Source organism: Labeo rohita, chromosome 16 (assembly GCF_022985175.1).
Source record: "Labeo rohita strain BAU-BD-2019 chromosome 16, IGBB_LRoh.1.0, whole genome shotgun sequence".
NCBI lineage: Eukaryota > Metazoa > Chordata > Actinopteri > Cypriniformes > Cyprinidae > Labeo > Labeo rohita.
In genome coordinates, this window is record NC_066884.1 from 20,586,177 (window position 1) to 20,604,738 (window position 18,562).

Below are 18,562 nucleotides of genomic sequence, written 5' to 3' on the forward strand. Positions count from 1 at the left end.
GTTTATTTGATAACTGTTTTATTTCCTATTTGGGTTTGTGCATAAACTTTATTTTTTAAGATTGTTTTTTCCAAGGCATTGTTAGATGCTAGTGTTTTCTGTCATAACTATGCAAACATTTGATTTCAAACCCAGTATCATAGCTATTAAACTATTTCTTGTTATGATGTGATTTATGTTATGATCTTGTTATGATATATAGCGCAACTGCGCTCACGGTGACCTGAGTTCGATTCCCATTTTGAGGTCCTTTGCCGATCCCGCTCCTCTCTCTCCTCCCAGCTCTTTCCTGTCGTCTCTCTACTGTCCTATAGCAATAAAAGGCAAGAAAAGCCCAACAAATATAAGTAAATAAAAAAATAAAAGTCTGAATTTGTGGTGGCTGTGGTTTAAATTATTACACAGCTCAGACTCTTTCAGGGCAACTTAAGTCAGTGCTACATGCTTGATCATTTTTCTTGGCGGAAGCTTTGCTTTTGTTTAGCTAATAAAATATTTGAAAAAAATATTTTTATTAAAAAGCTTAATTCAATATTATGTGTACAATTTCTTAATTCTGTCATCCTGGTATCGTGGACTTGCTCTATTGTTTCATACAACACAGCTGCTGCCATTTTTTTTTTTTTTTTTTGTGTGTACATTGTAATGGATTATAAGATAACTAACAAACTAGTTCTTCTACTTAATTATTTATGTGGTGAAATGTTGTGTAAGAAAACTGTTATGACTGTACTGTACTCTAAAATGTCTAGTTTGAACTTGCCATTTGCTAGCAACTGATTTCTTCATGGAAGCTTTCAAATATTTCAACTCAGATCAGTGTTTCGTGTCTAATAATTTTGACACGAAAAATCTAAATAATCTATCAAGCAGCTGTGTAATAAGTGAGATAATGTACATTCAGCCAGTTGTTATCGCAAAATAAAGATGTATATTATCCCTTACTTATTATAATCTTAATTCAAATGCTAAAGGATTTTGAAAGTCTGACAGTAATCAGTGTTGAACGCTACTGTAAGGCTAACTCTGCCTGCTTTAAATGTTTCAAAATGATTAACAGTTGAAAATATTAGAAAATGAGAAGAGTAATCAAAAAGTAATTAAAAGTAATGTTACATTACTTTAATAAAGTAATTGAAAAGTTACACTACTTATTACATTTTAAATCAAGTAACTTGTAATCTGTAACCTATTACATTTCCAAAGTAACGTTCCCAACACTGCTAACTATATAACCATAAAGAATTAAAGAGCATCACAATTTTCTGTTATTAGGAATCAGAGCAAGTGGAGCGACTCAAACCCCTATTTTCGTCCAAACAAATTAATGTATAAAAATTAGAATAACAAAAAAGCATATAAATGATACTATATTAAAGTCTTGCTTAAAGGATAAGTAACAGGACACCTTCTCCATATTTTACATAACCAGACTTATAAAGCATAAGTCTAATACATATGGATGGAGTTCGTTTCATCCTTTACCCATTTGTTTGAGCACATGCTCCTCATTTTCATGTCACCTGTGTTTGTCAGTCACAAAAGAACGTGTGCTTTGAAGGGCGGAAGATAAAGTATGCTGTCATTGGTGGAAAACGCAGCATGTGGGCGGGACGTTACTAAAGGGAAAGCGCTGATTGGTGGAAAACTTTAGAGAGCGAAGGCCTGTCAACAAAACTGCACACTTCAGTTTGCAAGTTTGCACAAGACACAAGAGAGTGGTGGAAATTAAAGCGGTATTAAAGGCGGAAGGTGCTTCAGAGTTACCAGGTATGCTTCTATTGAATACTTTTAGACATTTACAGTATTTAACTAAACTCACGCTGAGTGTACATTAAGTTTATAGGCTTGTATTTTCTATATTTCCGGCATGTGCATGTGTGTAGCCTGTATGTAAAGTGTGACTTCGACATTTGCCTGCAGGTTTTACATTGAACACTCCCCTTTTGACAACTGTGTCTGCCTAAAATGTACACAGACGGCCAACATCCGTGTGACATACAAACACACAGAGAACATGCGATGCGTATATGACGCATGGAAATAATAATTATGTTGATATTCGTATGACGTGAGGATGTGCCCTTGTATGGGCATTATTTGTCGGAGGAGGTGATGGAAGAGATAAGAGACGCAGAGGACCTAATAAAGGTTTTCCTTTACATTTCAAAACAGCGTGGGTTCACCTTAAAAGTTCAAACATTTACAATGGTAATCGTAGGTCCCCTCAAAATAACATATTAGAGTTATTGTTGCTTCTGTAAAATAACTAATCACTGTATTATCCTATATAATATAATTATTTTCGATTACTAAACTGCATAATTTGTATTACAGTAATATTGAACTCCTTCCAACCTCTTAAAATGCTTATTTAAAAGCTTATTTTTATTTTTTTTAACAATAATATGCAATATTGTCAGCATTTAGGAAGCTTAGTAAAGCTGAACTCTTGTCTTTGAATTTAAAACGTGATATTGTTAAATAAGATAAATGAAAATAATAATATATATATATATATTTAAATCTAGATTATTAAAAATATTAAATCAGTATTTTGTCAGTATTTTTGTTTTTTGTAATAGAATTTGTCACGGATAATACCAATTAGGTACACTTTGTGCTTCTTTCTGTGTTATTTTTAGCTGTTATCTATTTCAGACGTTCTTCCATATCCTCAACAACTCTCATGGCTCATGGCTACATTCAAAAAAACTCTCATGGGAGCCACATTATTAGCAGACCCAAATTACTGCGAAAGGAAAAAGATCCTTATTAAAGAGTGAAGTGTGTCACAAAGTGGTACGGCGGTGATTAGGCCTCTTTCATTTTTGAAATTCGCACGGAAGATTCACCATTTCGGCTTAACGGGATCCCGTTCTTGCTCCGTTTATGCCAGATCTAGTTAATATTCAGATCTGTTTAATATTCAAAAGATTTAGCACAAATGGAAGAGTGTTTGAATAAGGTGCTGTAATTTACTGAAATGGCTGTTAGTCTTTGACCCACTTGGAAAAGTAGCTCACGTTTGTCTTGGTTTTCTGGTAGTGAGCAGTAGGTCCATTGCTTTGTTTTTTTCAGTGCTGTCAGTATGTGTATAACTCCACCATTTTCCTCCTGCATTAATGCCTTTAGGGCTGTTTCACTTGACATCCTTAGCTACACAGTTCTTTGCCAAAATATTTGCCAGCCAGGGAACCGTTGGTGTAACCAATGGGACAACACTAGGATAATACTAATGAAGTGAAAACTCTTTCACTGCAGCTCCAGCTTTTCACTGTCTCCTTTACTCCCGCGTTTTTTTTTCGCTAGTAGAGGCCTGTAGTGAAGATACCGTCCTCATTGAACTCACTCATCCCCCATTCTATTATAGAAACTTTGTTCTTTCCGAATATGTGCACAGAATATGTGATGTATGCCAAAACAGTAGTTCCATATATATTCAAGGTCCTTTAAATATCCTTTACTTCTTTACATGTTTACATTTTAACATGCACTCAAAATGTTGAAGAACTCAACCCGCAAAACAGATTAGTTTTAAATTTTGTTGTGTTTGTCTATTAATTTGTCAATGAAATGGAGCTGATGACTTTCTAAAGTGTTTATGTTTTTCAGTTGCTGGACGGAGCCACTAGGGGGCAATGTCTGAAAACAGCAACAGCGCCAATGGCAACTCCTGGACTCTTCTTACCCCAGAGGTAAAGGTGTGTGTCAGTGTCAGAGACCAGGGTGAAAGTCTCTGAGGTTTGAAAATGATTGTGTTATTGCATACGTACTGTATCTGAATACAAATTACATTACATTGGACACGTACACACTGCAGCTAAATTCGGTTGTCAGTTCACTTTTTAGTCCTTAATCGAGTTCTGTACACGCATAATTCACTACAATATTGGTTGATGACAACCACATTAACTCCCAAAAAATACAGGTAGTGTCAACCGCATTTACAGAAATTCTACGCAGTGTGTACGGAACCGAACTGAACAACTAGTTCTTAATGGCATATTTAAACATGCATCAGAAACATGTCTTTGTCTGGAAGTGAGATGCTAGAAAATAACAGTGGAAGAAGTCTTAACCTTAGCACATTTTGACACGGAGCTAGTTGAGCTCATGAGCCCTGTGGTGAAGTGTTAGTGTTGCCAGATCATCATAGAAAAAAACAAAACAAAAAACAAACATGGACAAGCACAAAAAAAACACACGCTTTGTTTTACAACACCAAAAAAATCATATATCTCATATTCACAACAGACAACTTTATTAACTCCATAAAGTGACTAGGTTTATGAGCTATAACCAAACAACATGCTTAAAAGCGCTTGTAAATACGAGGACATGACAACACTGCAAGACAGCGCTCTCTAAAGCATAAACTCCTGAGCATAAACTAAACACGGCACATCTCTCAGCGGTAGTTTATTTAAAAACGACAGGTAGAAAGAGTCTTTAGCCAAAAAATGCCGGATACCAAATGGCTAAATTCTTATTCACTCCTGCAAGACGCCAAAATGTTGCTATGATTGCTATCATTGACTGCTGTTCTGCACACACATGGAACGATAATTTACAGAACTCACTCCTGTATTTAAATGTGAATGTCACACCTGAAACTTGGAAGTGTGTATGTGGCCATTGAGTGTGTCAATTTATATAAAATAAATTCAAAATAAATAAAATGAAATTCATACATGCAGTGACTTGAATACACATCTTCTAGTAGATGTAGTGTTTACGTAGTGTAATTTATGGAGGCATAGTAATTAATACCTAATGATATTTGTAATAATAATAGTAATGTATGCACTCATATGGGAAAAATAATGTTATTACTTGATGTCCTGATACAGTGCTAGGCGGTTTGACCAAAAGCATGATACATATTGGCTAGCATGAGCAAATTTTGATGTAAATTAGATGGTATAATTTTAACATTTAAAGCAAAAACAGAATGATCTGACCTTAGCTTTGTAATACTATAGTGCATAAAACATCCGAATGAAACAAAAACAGCAGATGTGCTGAATGAGACACAAATTCACTCTCTGACAGCAGGTGGCGCTTATGGAACAGCAGCGATACAGCATTTCCTTGGTTACTACTGTAAATAAAACAGTGCAGCGCTTTTAAATACTACAATTAAAATGCATTATATGGAGGTAAGATAAAAAAAAAAAAACATCTAAAATTTTCATATAAACCCCTCAGTTCAGATAAGTTTTTAGAATTTTCTAACTATATATTATGCGTCGTGAACAGTGAGTTTGCTTTTCCTGCTACAGTATTTTCTCCTCTTTGCATCTGTCCTCAGCATCTCTGGGTTCTGTTAACAGCTGTTTACAGTTGGTTGATTTGCCCAGTTAAAGAATTAGTTGTGTGTTATTAATAGCTGTAAAAGTTTTCCAACCATTAGTCAGAGGTGTATGCAGTTAACAGGGATCCCCTCTCAATTAATGACGTTGTGTACGTTGCTTTGGCACTTGTACCGGTATGCTGGTATTTTAAAAATTCATAGCATTTGCGTAATCCAAACCAGTTTACCGTTTACAGATATTTTGGCCAGCTCTATCCTAATATCATAATGAAAACAGATCAAGGCAAGGTTTAATATTCACTTTTCAGGATATTGTGTCAAAACAATGCTAAAATTATGTTTGAGATTAGGTTTGTTTGACAGAGGCACTTTTCATGTGCAGGAGTCTGGAGTTGAGAATGTGGGTCCTGTAGCTGAAGGTCCTAAGATGGAGGGGCAGCTCTCAAAAGCATCTGAGCCCTCACCGGAGGCCCACAGTGACCTGGAGAAGCACTCCTCTGAAGCATCTGCTCACCAGCCGGAGACACATTTGCAGTCTGACCCAGCTCTCACCCATGGGTCAGAGCCTCCAGAGCTATCTCAGGTGTCCTTCTTCAAATAAATACTTCAAATAATCTAAAATCCTAATGGCCACTATATGACTTTTAGGTCTTATCTTTTTGTTCTTATTCCTTTAATGTAACTAAATCTACCAAAATGTTAACCAGGTAACGTCTCCCGAGACGAGTGAGGGTCGATCCCAGCTGAATGCAGCACAAGTCAATGAAGAGCCCAGCTCTGTCAGTGCCACTGTCGAGGACATCAGCTCCTGGACCCCTGACCACGAGGAGCGAGGTCACTCAGAGAGCCCAGTTTCTCCCAGCGCTGATGTTGATTCATTCTCTGACTCATACACTCACATTAGTCTTACCTCCGGAACGAGTCCACTTCCTGCTTCAGTTGGTCAGGAAAGAGACTGGTTTAAATCAGATGAGGATTCTCTGAGGAAAACTTCAACTGAAGGTGAGAGATTGTCCAACAAAAAGTGTATTTATAATCTGTTTTGCGTTTATTTGATTTAAAAGAAGTTTGTTTTTAATACTTTGTGTTGTATGTACTGTATATATTTTTAAAGCGTTGTTGGTGGTCAAAACGGAGTGTAACTGCAGTTGGCAGGTCTGTTATGGAATAATGATGGACTTGCATGATGACTGATGGCAGCCTGACAGCTTGATTTCTTGTTATTTTTCTTTATTTATATATAAATGCAGCACGTCTGCTCTGATTACATTTCAGATGCATCATTCTCTGTTTTTCGCTCTATTTCTTAAGGTGAATATTTGCTTGAGCCTGCATCCTGAAAACTCTACAGATTTTATTCTGTTTTTACTTCCCAGATTTTTCTAAATGATGTAAGATGGTGTGTCAGTTTTTTTTTTTTTTTTTTTTTTTTTTTTTTGTGAAAATTTTTGTGAAAACCATGATGAATTTCTTTAAAAAGAAATCTTACTGACCCCAAGCTTTTGAGCGTTTTTGCAAATGTATGATAGTTTTGCTTGGAGGTGCTTCAGTGTGGCATGTTTTAGTCGTCTTGTTAATGTGCAGTGAGAAGAGTTTAATGCTAGATCACTGAAGCTGCAGACTAGACTGATGACATGACCGTGGGGAGATCCAGAAATAGAGCCTCAGTCTCAGTACATGAGCGTAGCCTCGATTCACCAGACAACCCTAACCCTACAATCAGAGAACAGTGAATGGTTAATAATATGTTTCAGGGCCAACAAAGGATGTTCATGTACTACTCCTGCAAATAATGTTAGCTATTATATATAGACATATGAAGCATCCATAATAGCCCTTTGAAGTTGTTTAATATGTTCCTTGAGGTTTACTTATAATGTTAGTTAAGTTTTTTTCACAAAAAAAAAAACATTGTTTTCAACCCTCATTCTGACCCCCTGTCTACAACAGACTGTTTTAAAGGATGTGTCCTTTAACCTTTTAAGACTTCACAAAAGGGTTCACATATTTTGTTTATTTGACTGTAAAATTCTAACAGAATGTGCAATTGTCAAGTGCAAGGTGTCATTTTCTTCAGAAAATGGCTTTCAAAAAAGTACAATTATTGACCGTAAGTGTTGTGTGGTGAGTTTGGAAACAGAATTTAAATAGACAAAAATAAAAAAACAGGAATAAATGTTGAGATTTTCATTTTTTTTTTAAAGAGAGATATCATGATTGAAATAATCCAACACTTCATACTTGAATATTCAACTATATTACATATATACAAGTGTTTTTGTGACACTGGGTTGCACAGTTTTCATTCAAGAGACTTTTTTGTTCATGCATGCACACATATACACATGCATACGCACATACATTTACACACATTTGGACACATTATAGAGATGCACACACATTATATGTGAAAAAGTCTCACTCAGCCTGCTCCCAAGTCTCATCAAAAATCATCCCAATCACCATATGTGCCATTTACTCCTCCTTCGCCATGTTTTTGTTCGTTTCGTTTATTACTTTTCGCAATCCAAACCTCCACACTCCATTCAAATTCTTCCTTCTCACTCTCCCAGAAATTTGCCGTCATTTGCTGACGGAGCACAAGATTTGAATTGTTTTGATAGTGCAAACAGTTGAAGAGTTACGGTAACATGACTACAGCTTGGTTTAATGTGTCGGCGCCGACACGTCCGGTTTGAAAGGGTTAAGGTTTGTCAGGAATCGGCCACTGTTATGATTGGCTAACGTCAGTGTTTTGACAACATGATCAAAATAAAATATTAATTTCCAAACAAAGCATTATGAAATCATTTACTTACCGTTTATGATGCAGCTGCAGTCAGATCTAGTACCGCTTCATATTTAAACAAATGTTTCTTTGTGAACTCTTCATGACTCTGCCTCGTTTACAAAAAAAAATACTCTGAACAATTCTCTGACACGATCCGGGATGCCATTAAAAATAAATTCTTCATTTGTTCATTATGCTGGGATCCTTTTGATATCTGTACAAAGAGGCAAACAAGCTGTTTAAACCAAACCCGTCAAAGCAAATGCTTTTTCACTTCATGTTTCCTACTGACGACAGACTCAAGCACGGCTGTGTCAGAAAGCGACCTGTATGTAGTTTAGACAAGATAGCGGCAGTGATTGTAATTTTATATTTGCTTTTGATGCGACACGACACTCGCATTCAGCGTATTAAAGTGTCAGCCATTAAGTGACTGAACGCCAGTGGGCGGGGCCTATGGTAAGAAGAAGAATATTCGTCAATGCACTTCGTCTTGCACTGGAGGCAGTGTTTTTGCAAACGACTGTGCCCAGGTGACAACATCTTGTACCTCGGATCCAAACGAGCTGTTTTCTGAGGGCTGTTACAGGATGTATTAATCATGCAAAGATCTCTTCTATGTCAAAAGATCAAGGGAAATTTGGTTTCTCATGTCATGACCCCTTTAAACTTTTTGAAAAACATCTATTTGGCTGCTGCACTAACCAGCTAGAAATGTGAAATGCAATTGTTTGGAATGCAATTGTTTGAATTGCAAATGTTTGGATTGTGTTTTTGTGTTCAAATCAATAATCATCCCCCAATAATCATGTTTTATTTTTCTGTGTAGAGTCTAAAGAAGTGTTAGAAACAAACGGGAAGGAGGGGGATGGTTTACGAAAGAGAAAAATCTCCCACCTGGGCTCTTTGGACAAACCTGAGGCAGAAGATGATGAAGAGGCGGAGGAAGATTTTCAACCACCTCAAAGAGAAGAGGAAACAGTCTTTTCTTTGAACAAGTGCATCCTTGCAGCTGTCATTCTTCTAGGGCTCGGGACCATTTTCTTCTCCGGTAAGCATGAGGCCCCTTGATTTTACACTAATTACCATATTTGTGACCCTGGACCACAAAACCAGTCTTAAGCAGCACAGGTATATTTGTATCAAATTGATCAATTTTTCTTTTATGCCAAAAATCATTAGGATATTAAGTAAAGATCATGTTCCATGAAGATATTTTGGAAACTTCCTACTGTAAATGTATCAAGACTTAATTTTTAATTAGTATTATGCTTTTCTAAGAACTGCATTTGGACAAATTTAAAGGTGATTTTCTCAGTATTTTGATTTTTGCACCCTCAGATTATTGTCCTATCCTAACAAACCATACGTCATCTGAAAGCTGAATAAAATAAGCTTTCAATTGATGTATAAATCTCAATAAAAAAAATGACCCTTATGACTTTTTAAAATAAAATTTGGGATTACAAATAATATATTGGCAGCATAATGGTTTGAGCGAGTTTTTTTTTACTTTCCATGTTTAAAATTGAGTCCAATTTTTTCAGTTTGATTTCATAAATGGGATCAAGACAATGCTCTTAGGTCGCCATTATTAGGTTTTTAGTCACTAGAGACGTCTACATGAACTACATACTCAGAGATGTGTGATGGAGATTACCACACATTTATGAGGATGGTTATAATCAAGACTGAAAAGCTGGTATTGAATGTGGTGTGTCATAAAAATGGGGCATGTGACCAAAAGTACCTATGCCATGGCCCATATCACAGTGAATTTGAATATGTTCCTGTTCTGAGACTGAGGTGTATTGTTCTACAGGTATGCTCATGGACCCAGATGGTGGTAGGAAGAGAGAGAGTGTTTGTGTGTCTGTGTGAATTTGAATGGAGCAATGAGATGCTTAAGCTCAAAGTAATTTGCTGGTGAATGGATGCTGCAGTTGAAAACATGCATGTGCTTTTTGCATAAGTGCTGGATATGAACCACTGGTTCTTAAAGGGATAGTTCATCTAGAAATGAAAATCATGTTGTTAATTACTCATCCTCATCTCGTTCCAGACCAATTCCAAAATGCAAAAAATAATTTGTGTACAAAAAAACAACAACAAATAGTACTCTTGTGAATGTGTCGTAGACTGACACGGAAGAGAAGAACTTGTTGAATAAAATTGTTATTTTTGTTTCCTTTGTGCACAAAAAGTATTCTCGTAGCTTCGTAAAATTACGGTTGAACCACTGATGCCACACGGACTATTTTGACAATGTCCTTACTACCTTTCTGGTCAGAAAGCACTTGGTTTTCATTAAAACATATCTTAATTTGTGTTCTGAAGTTAAATGAAGGTCTTACAGGTTTGGAACGACATGAGGGTGAGTAATTAATGACAGAATATTCATTTTTGGGTGAACTATCCCTTTAACCTTTGGACTCTGATGCCCCTCATTGTCCACAACAATATTCAAATGACCCATGACCTTTCCATTTATTCATGATTTGCTGGATAAGTGTTAAAGATAAGGATTTTTAATGTTTAAACAAAATACTAAGACTTTAATCTCATAATCTTAATTTTTTAATGCCGTAGGTATTTTTTTTATATGGTTAATTAAATTAAAAAAAAAAAACTTATTTTAATGCTTGTTTTGTAATGCATTTATTATTATTAGATTTTTTTTCTGTTTAAAGAAGTTCACTTTCAGAACAAAAATGTACAAATAATTTACTCACCCCCTTGTCTTTCTTTTGTGTCTTTCTTCAGTTGTAAAGAAATTGTTTTTTGAGGAAAACATTTCAGGATTTTTCTCCATATAGTGGACTTCTATGGTGCCCCTGAGTTTGAACTTTCATAATGCAGTTTAAATGCAGCTTCAAAGGACTCTAAACGATCCCAGCCGAGGAAGAAGGGTCTTATCTAGCGACACGATCGTTTTTTTTTTTTTTTTTTATTGACAATTTATATACTTTTTAACCTTACATGCTCATCTTGTCTAGCTCTGCGTGATCTCTGTGTATTACGGTTAAATAGTTAGGGTATGTCGAAAAAATCACATCTCATTTTCTCCTCCAACTTCAAAATCATCCTACATTGCTGCAGAAGCACCGACCCAGTGTTTACAAAGTGAACATGCAAAGAAGACCAAACACCCTTTACAAAAAAGGTAAAACAGCGATATAGGGCGATTTTGAAGTTGGAGAAAAAAAATTAGATGGGAGTTTTTCAACATACCCTAACTGTCTTGAACCGGAGTTCACACAGAGCTAGACAAGATGAGGATTTGAGGTTAAAAAGTATATAAATTGTCATTTCGCTTGATAAGGGATCATTTAGAGCCCTTTGAAGCCGCATTTAAACTGCATTTTGGAAGTTCAAACTCGTGGGCACCACAGAAGTCCACTATATAAAGAGAAATCCTGAAATGTTTTCCTCAAAAATAATTTCTTTACGACTGAAGAAAGAAAGACATGAACATCTTGGATTACAAGTACATTATCTGTAAATTTTTTGTTCTGGAAGTGAACGCCTTTAAAGGAATAGTTCACTCAAAAATGAAAATTCTGTCATCATTTACTCTCCTGCAAGTTCTTCCAAACCTGTATACATTTCTTTCTTCTGTCGAACATAAAAAGGGTATTTTGAATGTTAGTTACCAAACAGTTGTTGGTCCCAGTTGACATGGAACCAAAAACTCTTTAGTTACTAACATTCATAAAAATATCATATTTTGTGTTCAACAGAAGAAAGAAACTCAGTAATGGAACAACTTGAGGGTGAATACATCATGACAGATTTTTTATTTTTTGGGTGAAATTGAGAGATGCAGTTTTTAGGGCACTGGCTAAATTGTGTTTTTAAGATTTATTCTATACAATAACTCATGACAGTTGCATTTGAAATTGTTGGTGCAGCATGTTTAATTTCCTGTGATGTTTGCTAAACAACTGTGAAAGCTTGAAAGACCATATGAGACCATGGTGTCATGACAGTGATATGAGTAATGCATAAATTTAGAAAATGAATCGAAAAGATTTTAGATTAATGTTCAGATTTAATTCTGAACATTACACATTATATGCTGGTCCTGCATGCTTACAGTGTGATCCCAAAGTCCCTAATTACTGAGTGTTAGCTTCCTCATCTTCATTACATCAGCCACTGTTATTTTATAATGATCAATATGTGATTGTAATTGTTGTCATGTTATATTGCTCGATTTGCTTGATCTCCTGCGCTTTTCCTCTCAGAAGCAGACATGGATGTTAAAGAGCTGAAGGATCCAACAAATCCGGTCAGTTCATTTGCTCTGTTTTTTTGTGTGTGTGATTTTTACAGGCATAAAATGTAGTATTGTATCATTTGTTGATTATTTTTATGTGGTAGGAGTGGTTGAATCCTGAGGTCTCCAAAGACACGCCTGTTGATTTTCAGCCTCCAGATATTTTAAGCAAACAGGCAGAGGAGGATCAGCAAATATTGGCACTACAGGCACAGCTTCAGGTACAGATATGTGCAGACCTGTATTAAATTAAATTAAAGTCCAAATGAAGCTAAGAGTTTTAAGTGTCAAACAGAGAAAGAAACAAAATGACAGGTAAATAGGTTGGTTCTGCTAGCGAACGTTTAAAATGTGTATGCGAAAATGATCTTTTATACTGTTCCTCAAGGTTACTAGGACCAAACGCTGTTGTAATTTACTTTGGCATGACTTTTATATTCAGTAGGACTATTTCTGGATTGCATCATTTATTTTATATTACAAAAAAGCAGGTAAATTTCCAGTGTATGGCCCCTTTATGTGTTTCAGTTGTTCTGTGTTCATTTTTTGCTCTGTTTGTATACTCAGCAACATGAAGGTGAACTGAAAGCAGCGCAACTTCTGGCAGAGGAGGGAGAGAAAGAGCGTCTGAGGAGAGAAGAGCTAGAGAAGGAGTACCAGAGGATAAAAGGAGAACTAGATAGAGTACCTGCTCTTCAAAAGGAGCTGGAGCAAGAGAACGAGAGAATGAAAGAAGAAAGTATGAGAGCAAAGAAAGAGTTGGAGGCCCTGCCGTTACTACAGAGAGAACTGGAGCATCTGAAAGATAAAGTTTCACAGCTCACACAGAGCACAGGTGCAGTAAACACACTGACAGCAGTCATCCATCACTGAAACACATGTATGCTGTCTATTTTTTCTATAAAAAATAAAATCACAGATTAAAATCCAGTAACATACGACTGTGTTTTAGTGGCATGTTAAAAAATGTAAGATTAAGAGATTAAGGTCGTAATATTTCGAGAATAAAGTCGAAAGTTGCAGAAACATATGGCATACAACCTTTCATTCCTTGGATTTAATTAATAAAACAAAACAATAATAGCAATAATTTTGAGCTTTGTTGCTAATATAACACAGCTCAGCTTTTAAATTCTGTCAATTTGATCACAAAATACAAATAACAAATGTGTTTCAGTGATAAAAGTCAAAGGAACATCAGAAAGCATGAAAAAAAACAGTATAGCCTAATTTAATTAAACGATTGTCTTATTACTGTAATCGGAAAACTGACAGAATTTGAAAGCTGAGGCTTTGGAATATCTCCCGGTGTTCCCAATATCCGGGCCATTTGCATGTGCAATATACTCTCAAAATATTATAACTTATAATTTCAACTTTATTCTCGAAATACTAAGACATTTATTCTCGTAATATTGACTTTATTCTCAAAATAACTTGACTTTATTCTCAAAATACTTCAACTTTATTCTTGTAATTTTGACTTCATTCTCAAAATATTTTGACTTTATTTTCTAAATATTTTGACTTTTTTTTTTTTTTAATATTTCAACTTTATTTTCGAAACATTTTGACTTTATTCTTAAAATATTTTTACTTTATTCTCGTCATTTCGATTTTATTCTCGAAATATTTCGACTTTATTCTCATAATTTCAACATTATTCTCAAAATGCTTTGACATTTGTTCTCGTAATTTTGACTATTTTCGAAATATTTTGACTTTATTTTTTAAATATTTCAACTTTATTTTCGAAATATTCCGACTTTATTCTCGTAATTTCCACTTTATCTTGAAATAATTCGACTTTATTCTTGAAATATTTTGACTTTATTCTAGTAATTTCGACTTTATTCTCAAAATACTTTGATTTTATTCTCGTAATTTTGACTTTATCTCAAAATAATTTGACTTTATTCTCAAAATGTTTCAACTTTATTCTCGTAATGTTTCGACTTTATTCTCTTTTTTTTTTTTTTAACGTGGCACTAAAACGCTGTTGCAGTAACACATGCATCTTTTTAACTTAACTTGTTTTAAAATGCATAGCTCATGAAAAAATAAATTGTTGATGTTAATGTATTTTTTGGTTTTTATTTTTAAAAATAATTATTTCATGATGATTGTTTATTTATTTGTGTTGGGGCAATGGGATTTTTTTCTGTGTATTAAAACATATATGTATTTTAAAAATGAAATAAAACTCCATCTTAACTCTCTTCCAGGAAGAGCCGAATCAGTGCATCCAGTTGCAGCTTCTCAGATGCCCTCTGCTGGAGACAAAAGTGATGTACCACCGATGGAAAAACAAGACATGAAGTCCAGGAAGACTTGGGACAAAAAGAGTGAGGAGAAGGAACAAAGCAAGGGAGATAAAGAATGGAAAAAGAAGAAAACTGAAAAAAAGGAAGATGACAAGGGAAGGAGAGAGAGAGCGACTGAGGGAGAACATACTAAGGAACAGAAGGAAAGGAAAAAAGATAAAAGCCACCATGAGGAAGGTAAAGCAGGGAAGCGAAAAGAAGAGAGAAAGGAGTGGAAAAATGACAAAAAACAAGATTCTGATAAAATGGGGAAAGAAAGTAAAGACAAGAAAGATTTTAAGGGATGGGATGAGAAAAAAGAATGGAAGGAAGATAAAAAGTGGAAGAAAGACAAACAAGTAGGACAGGATGACAAAAAGACAAAAGACAAAAAGGACTGGAAGGATTCAGGGAACAAGAATGTGAAAGAGGAAAAAGAATGGAAACCGAGAGGGGAGCGGAAAGAGGACAAAGACTGGAAAAGCGATAAACGGAGTGACCATAAAGAAGGGAAAGAGAAACGGAATGATGAATGGAAAGGTGCAAAAGAATGGAGAAAGGAAAAGAGTGAGGGAAAACACAACGATAAAACAGAGAAAAAATGGAAAGAAAACAAAGAATATTCAAAAGATTATTATGAAAAAGAAGTAGAGGACAAGCACTGGAGAGGGAAACGAGAGTCAAAAGACAGAGAATGGACAAGAGAAAAGGAGGAGAAAAATAAGAAGGCGCACTACCATAAAAACGAGGGGAAAAATAGTCCCATTGAAAAGGAGAAACAACGCAAGGAGAGACATGGACATGGACATGGACACGGACCATCAGACGAGGCCTCCTCCCACCACCATTACGACCATGAGAACTACTGGACCAAACAGAGAGAGCGGATTCAGCACTATAACGGGCAGCGGGAGGCGTGCAGCGGTGTGGCAGACTGCGCTCGAGTCGAGGGACTCTCTCCCGTCAGCCTGCGGGACTTCGAGACCCTTCTCCAATCCTACCTGAACAAGCTCCAGGATCAGGACCAGGCCTCCAGGAAAGAAGAGCTCGGTAAGCTGGTGAAGGAGTTCTTCATGAATGGAGTGTTCGCTCATGATCAGATGCCGTTCAGAGAGTTTGTGGAAGATGTGGGGGACATTTTGGAGGACATGGCTGAAGGAGAAGAAAGTGACAGCGAGGGAGAGGACAGCGAGGAAGACGAAGACGACGACGATGAGATGGAGGAATTTGAGAGGGAGGCAATGGAGAAGTTTGCACTTCCAGAAGAAGTGAAGAAGGCTCCGAAGAAGGGAGAGCAGAAGAAAGAGACCAGGAGAGTGAAAGTTTGAAGGTTCCTTGTGGTGATTTAGAGGTTTTGAGAAAAAGGTACATCTGAAAACAGTCGCTCCTGGATTTACTAATGCGGTGTGTCAATTTTAAAGAGCTATTTGTTTTGATCAGTATGGCTTTGCTTTTTCTTTTCATAGATAAAGCATTACTGTAAAACCTCAGTGATGGTTTCCTTCTTATAAAAGCTATTTTTGCTCATTTTTTTCCCATTATCTTTATCTTAATTTGAGAATGTTATACAACATCAAATATAGACTCATGGAGAGTCGCCTGTTCAGACATTTTATGATCTGGGGCTGGATTCATGAAATGTTCTTAAGAATAAAATTCTTAATTTTTATTTTCTTATGTTCTATTTTAAGAAACGTAAAGAATATTGTGTCTTCGTGACAAGAATTCTTAAAGGGACAGTTCACCTAAAAATGAAAATTCTGTTGTTAATCGCTCACCCTTATGTCGTTCCAAACCCGTTGGAGCTTCGCTCATATTCAGAACACAAATTAAGATATTTTTGATGAAATCCAAGAGCTTTCTGAGCTTTCAATTGAAAAAATAGTCCATGTGACATCAGTGGTTCAACCATTAGGTTATGAAACTAGAAGAATACATTTTGTGTGCAAAGAAAACAAATGAAACAAAACAAGAATAAAGTATTTATTTTTGTTTTCTTTGCGCACAAAGTATTCTCGTAGCTTCAAAAAATTATGGTTAAACCACTGATCCACTGGACTATTTTAACAATAGAATGCTCTTTCAACGAAAATATCTTATTTGTGTTCCGAAGATGAATGCAGGCCTTACGGGTTTGGAACAACATGAGGGTGGCAGAATTTACATTTTTTTTGGTGAACTATCTCTTTAAGAATTATTGTTTTGTCTTAAGATAGTTCTTAAAAAACTAACATTTAACATTTTAACAGTTAACATTTTTTTTTTAAATATGTTCAAAATCATTCTGAATAACGTCTTAGACCTTGGAATACACAGTGATTAATAAATTAATTGGACTGTTTTGATTTTAAAATATAAGTGTTACAACATTATAAATATAATGCATATTACTACTACTGTATTTTACTTATTATTATAATCTAGCGTACCTGCATGTTTGTTCCAGAATTACTGTGTGTTATCAATGGAGAAGCAGACAGAAAGCCCTCTTAGAGATGACATAAAATGTCTGCTATTAGGTGCAAAAAAAAAAAAAAAAAAGATTTACCAAGGATTTAATGAATAGATTAGTATAGTCAAAAAGTCAAAACGTTTTGTCATTATTATTTTACTCTTAAAAAAATGTTCCTGGAAATGAAATGTGTTCTAAAGAAAATATTTAGATTTTTTATTATTATTTTAAAGTAATTTTGCTCAAAATTCTTATTTATCTTCATAACGTTCTTAATTTTGTTTTATGAGTATATTCATGAATCTGGCTCCAGGGAAACATGCTGTCAGATGCTGGATTTTTCTTGGAACTGATCTACTGTTACGGCACATCAGGTTTATGTTTAAGACATGGCACATCTTACACGAAAATAATATTTGTGCAGGAATATTCATCAGAAGAATGTAGCGCTGAGGGTGACAGTTCACAGTTACAGACTGGTACACTCATTTGTAATGATATTTTAATTTTGTCTCTTAAAATAGTCACGTAACGATTCAAGTGCATTTTAAAATCATACTTAGCTTTTACACTGTACAGATAATAAATAGATTGTTGGAGTTTTGTTAATGTTTATAAGTTTTGCTATGCTCTGCTTTTTTGTTTGTTTGTTTGTTTTTTAATTCTTTAAATTATTTTGTTTGTCTTGTCTTTGGTTTAGGACTCCTGACCCAATGTTTTTGGTTTGTTTGAGAATTTCACTAGTATTTATAACATATGATGGAGGATATCCTTAATAACATGCTTGTATTGTCTGGACCTTTGTAATCATTAAAAAAATGACAAAAATATAAGTTGGGTATATAAAATATAAATCCTGTTTCTTGCACTTGTGTCAACACATTATAAGGCAAAACTGCTTCTAGATCCTGTGCTGGGTTACACAGTCAAATACAAAAACTAGTATTTTAAAAGTATTGTACACTTATTCACTTAACTACTTAAGTGCAGCATATAGTTTTTCACAGTCCACTAAATTGTAATAAAATGTGCAACACTGATAAATGTAATAAAGTTTTTTTTTTTTTTTTTTTTGGTTAGTCGATGTTCAGATGATTGTGGTTATGGAAGTGGGTAATGTTCATGCTGAATAAACAGATGCATACTGTTATGCATGATGTGTTGCTTTACTCATTTGCTCTAAGATTTGTGTGTTTTTAGGTTAACTTATAAAAGAGGCCTGCATCTGTTTCTGCAACGTAATTCACAGATGGTTAAACTACCTTATCTCTTCATCACAACATCACTTGTAGTTCCTGAGTAGAAAGAACAAGTTTTCTCAGTTCCTCTTAGGTTGCACTATATATGAACTTGACATGAATGTCTCACATGAACTGTGAAGTGTTTTTACTTGTGGCTTTTTTTGTGCACATGCAGCAAC

General features: G+C 35.2%; 1 protein-coding gene across 5 annotated transcripts; it reads left to right on the top strand.

The window, feature by feature from the left end:
* Positions 1-1,642: 1,642 nt before the first annotated feature.
* Positions 1,643-18,292, top strand: pbxip1b (pre-B-cell leukemia homeobox interacting protein 1b). Of its 5 annotated transcripts, none has more exons than XM_051130542.1 (10): positions 1,643-1,770; positions 3,616-3,704; positions 5,700-5,900; positions 6,025-6,319; positions 8,938-9,159; positions 9,931-9,954; positions 12,356-12,399; positions 12,492-12,608; positions 12,955-13,222; positions 14,613-18,292. In XM_051130542.1, exons 2-10 carry the CDS (start codon positions 3,642-3,644, stop codon positions 16,016-16,018), a joined length of 2,640 nt encoding a protein of 879 aa, XP_050986499.1. In that variant the 5' UTR covers positions 1,643-1,770; positions 3,616-3,641; the 3' UTR covers positions 16,019-18,292. The 5 variants fall into 5 exon arrangements, with proteins under 5 accessions (XP_050986499.1, XP_050986500.1, XP_050986501.1 ...); XM_051130543.1 differs by having other exon boundaries at positions 12,359-12,399; XM_051130544.1 differs by having other exon boundaries at positions 3,616-3,698.
* The last annotated feature ends 270 nt before the right edge of the window (positions 18,293-18,562 follow it).

Excerpts from the sequence above, each read along its gene's own strand:
- pbxip1b (XM_051130542.1), top strand. The coding sequence starts at position 3,642 with ATGTCTGAAAACAGCAACAGCGCCAATGGCAACTCCTGGACTCTTCTT. Across the intron at positions 12,400-12,491 it reads TGAAGGATCCAACAAATCCG|GAGTGGTTGAATCCTGAGGT; the intron begins GTCAGTTCATTT and ends TTTATGTGGTAG. Across the intron at positions 12,609-12,954 it reads CACTACAGGCACAGCTTCAG|CAACATGAAGGTGAACTGAA; the intron begins GTACAGATATGT and ends TTGTATACTCAG.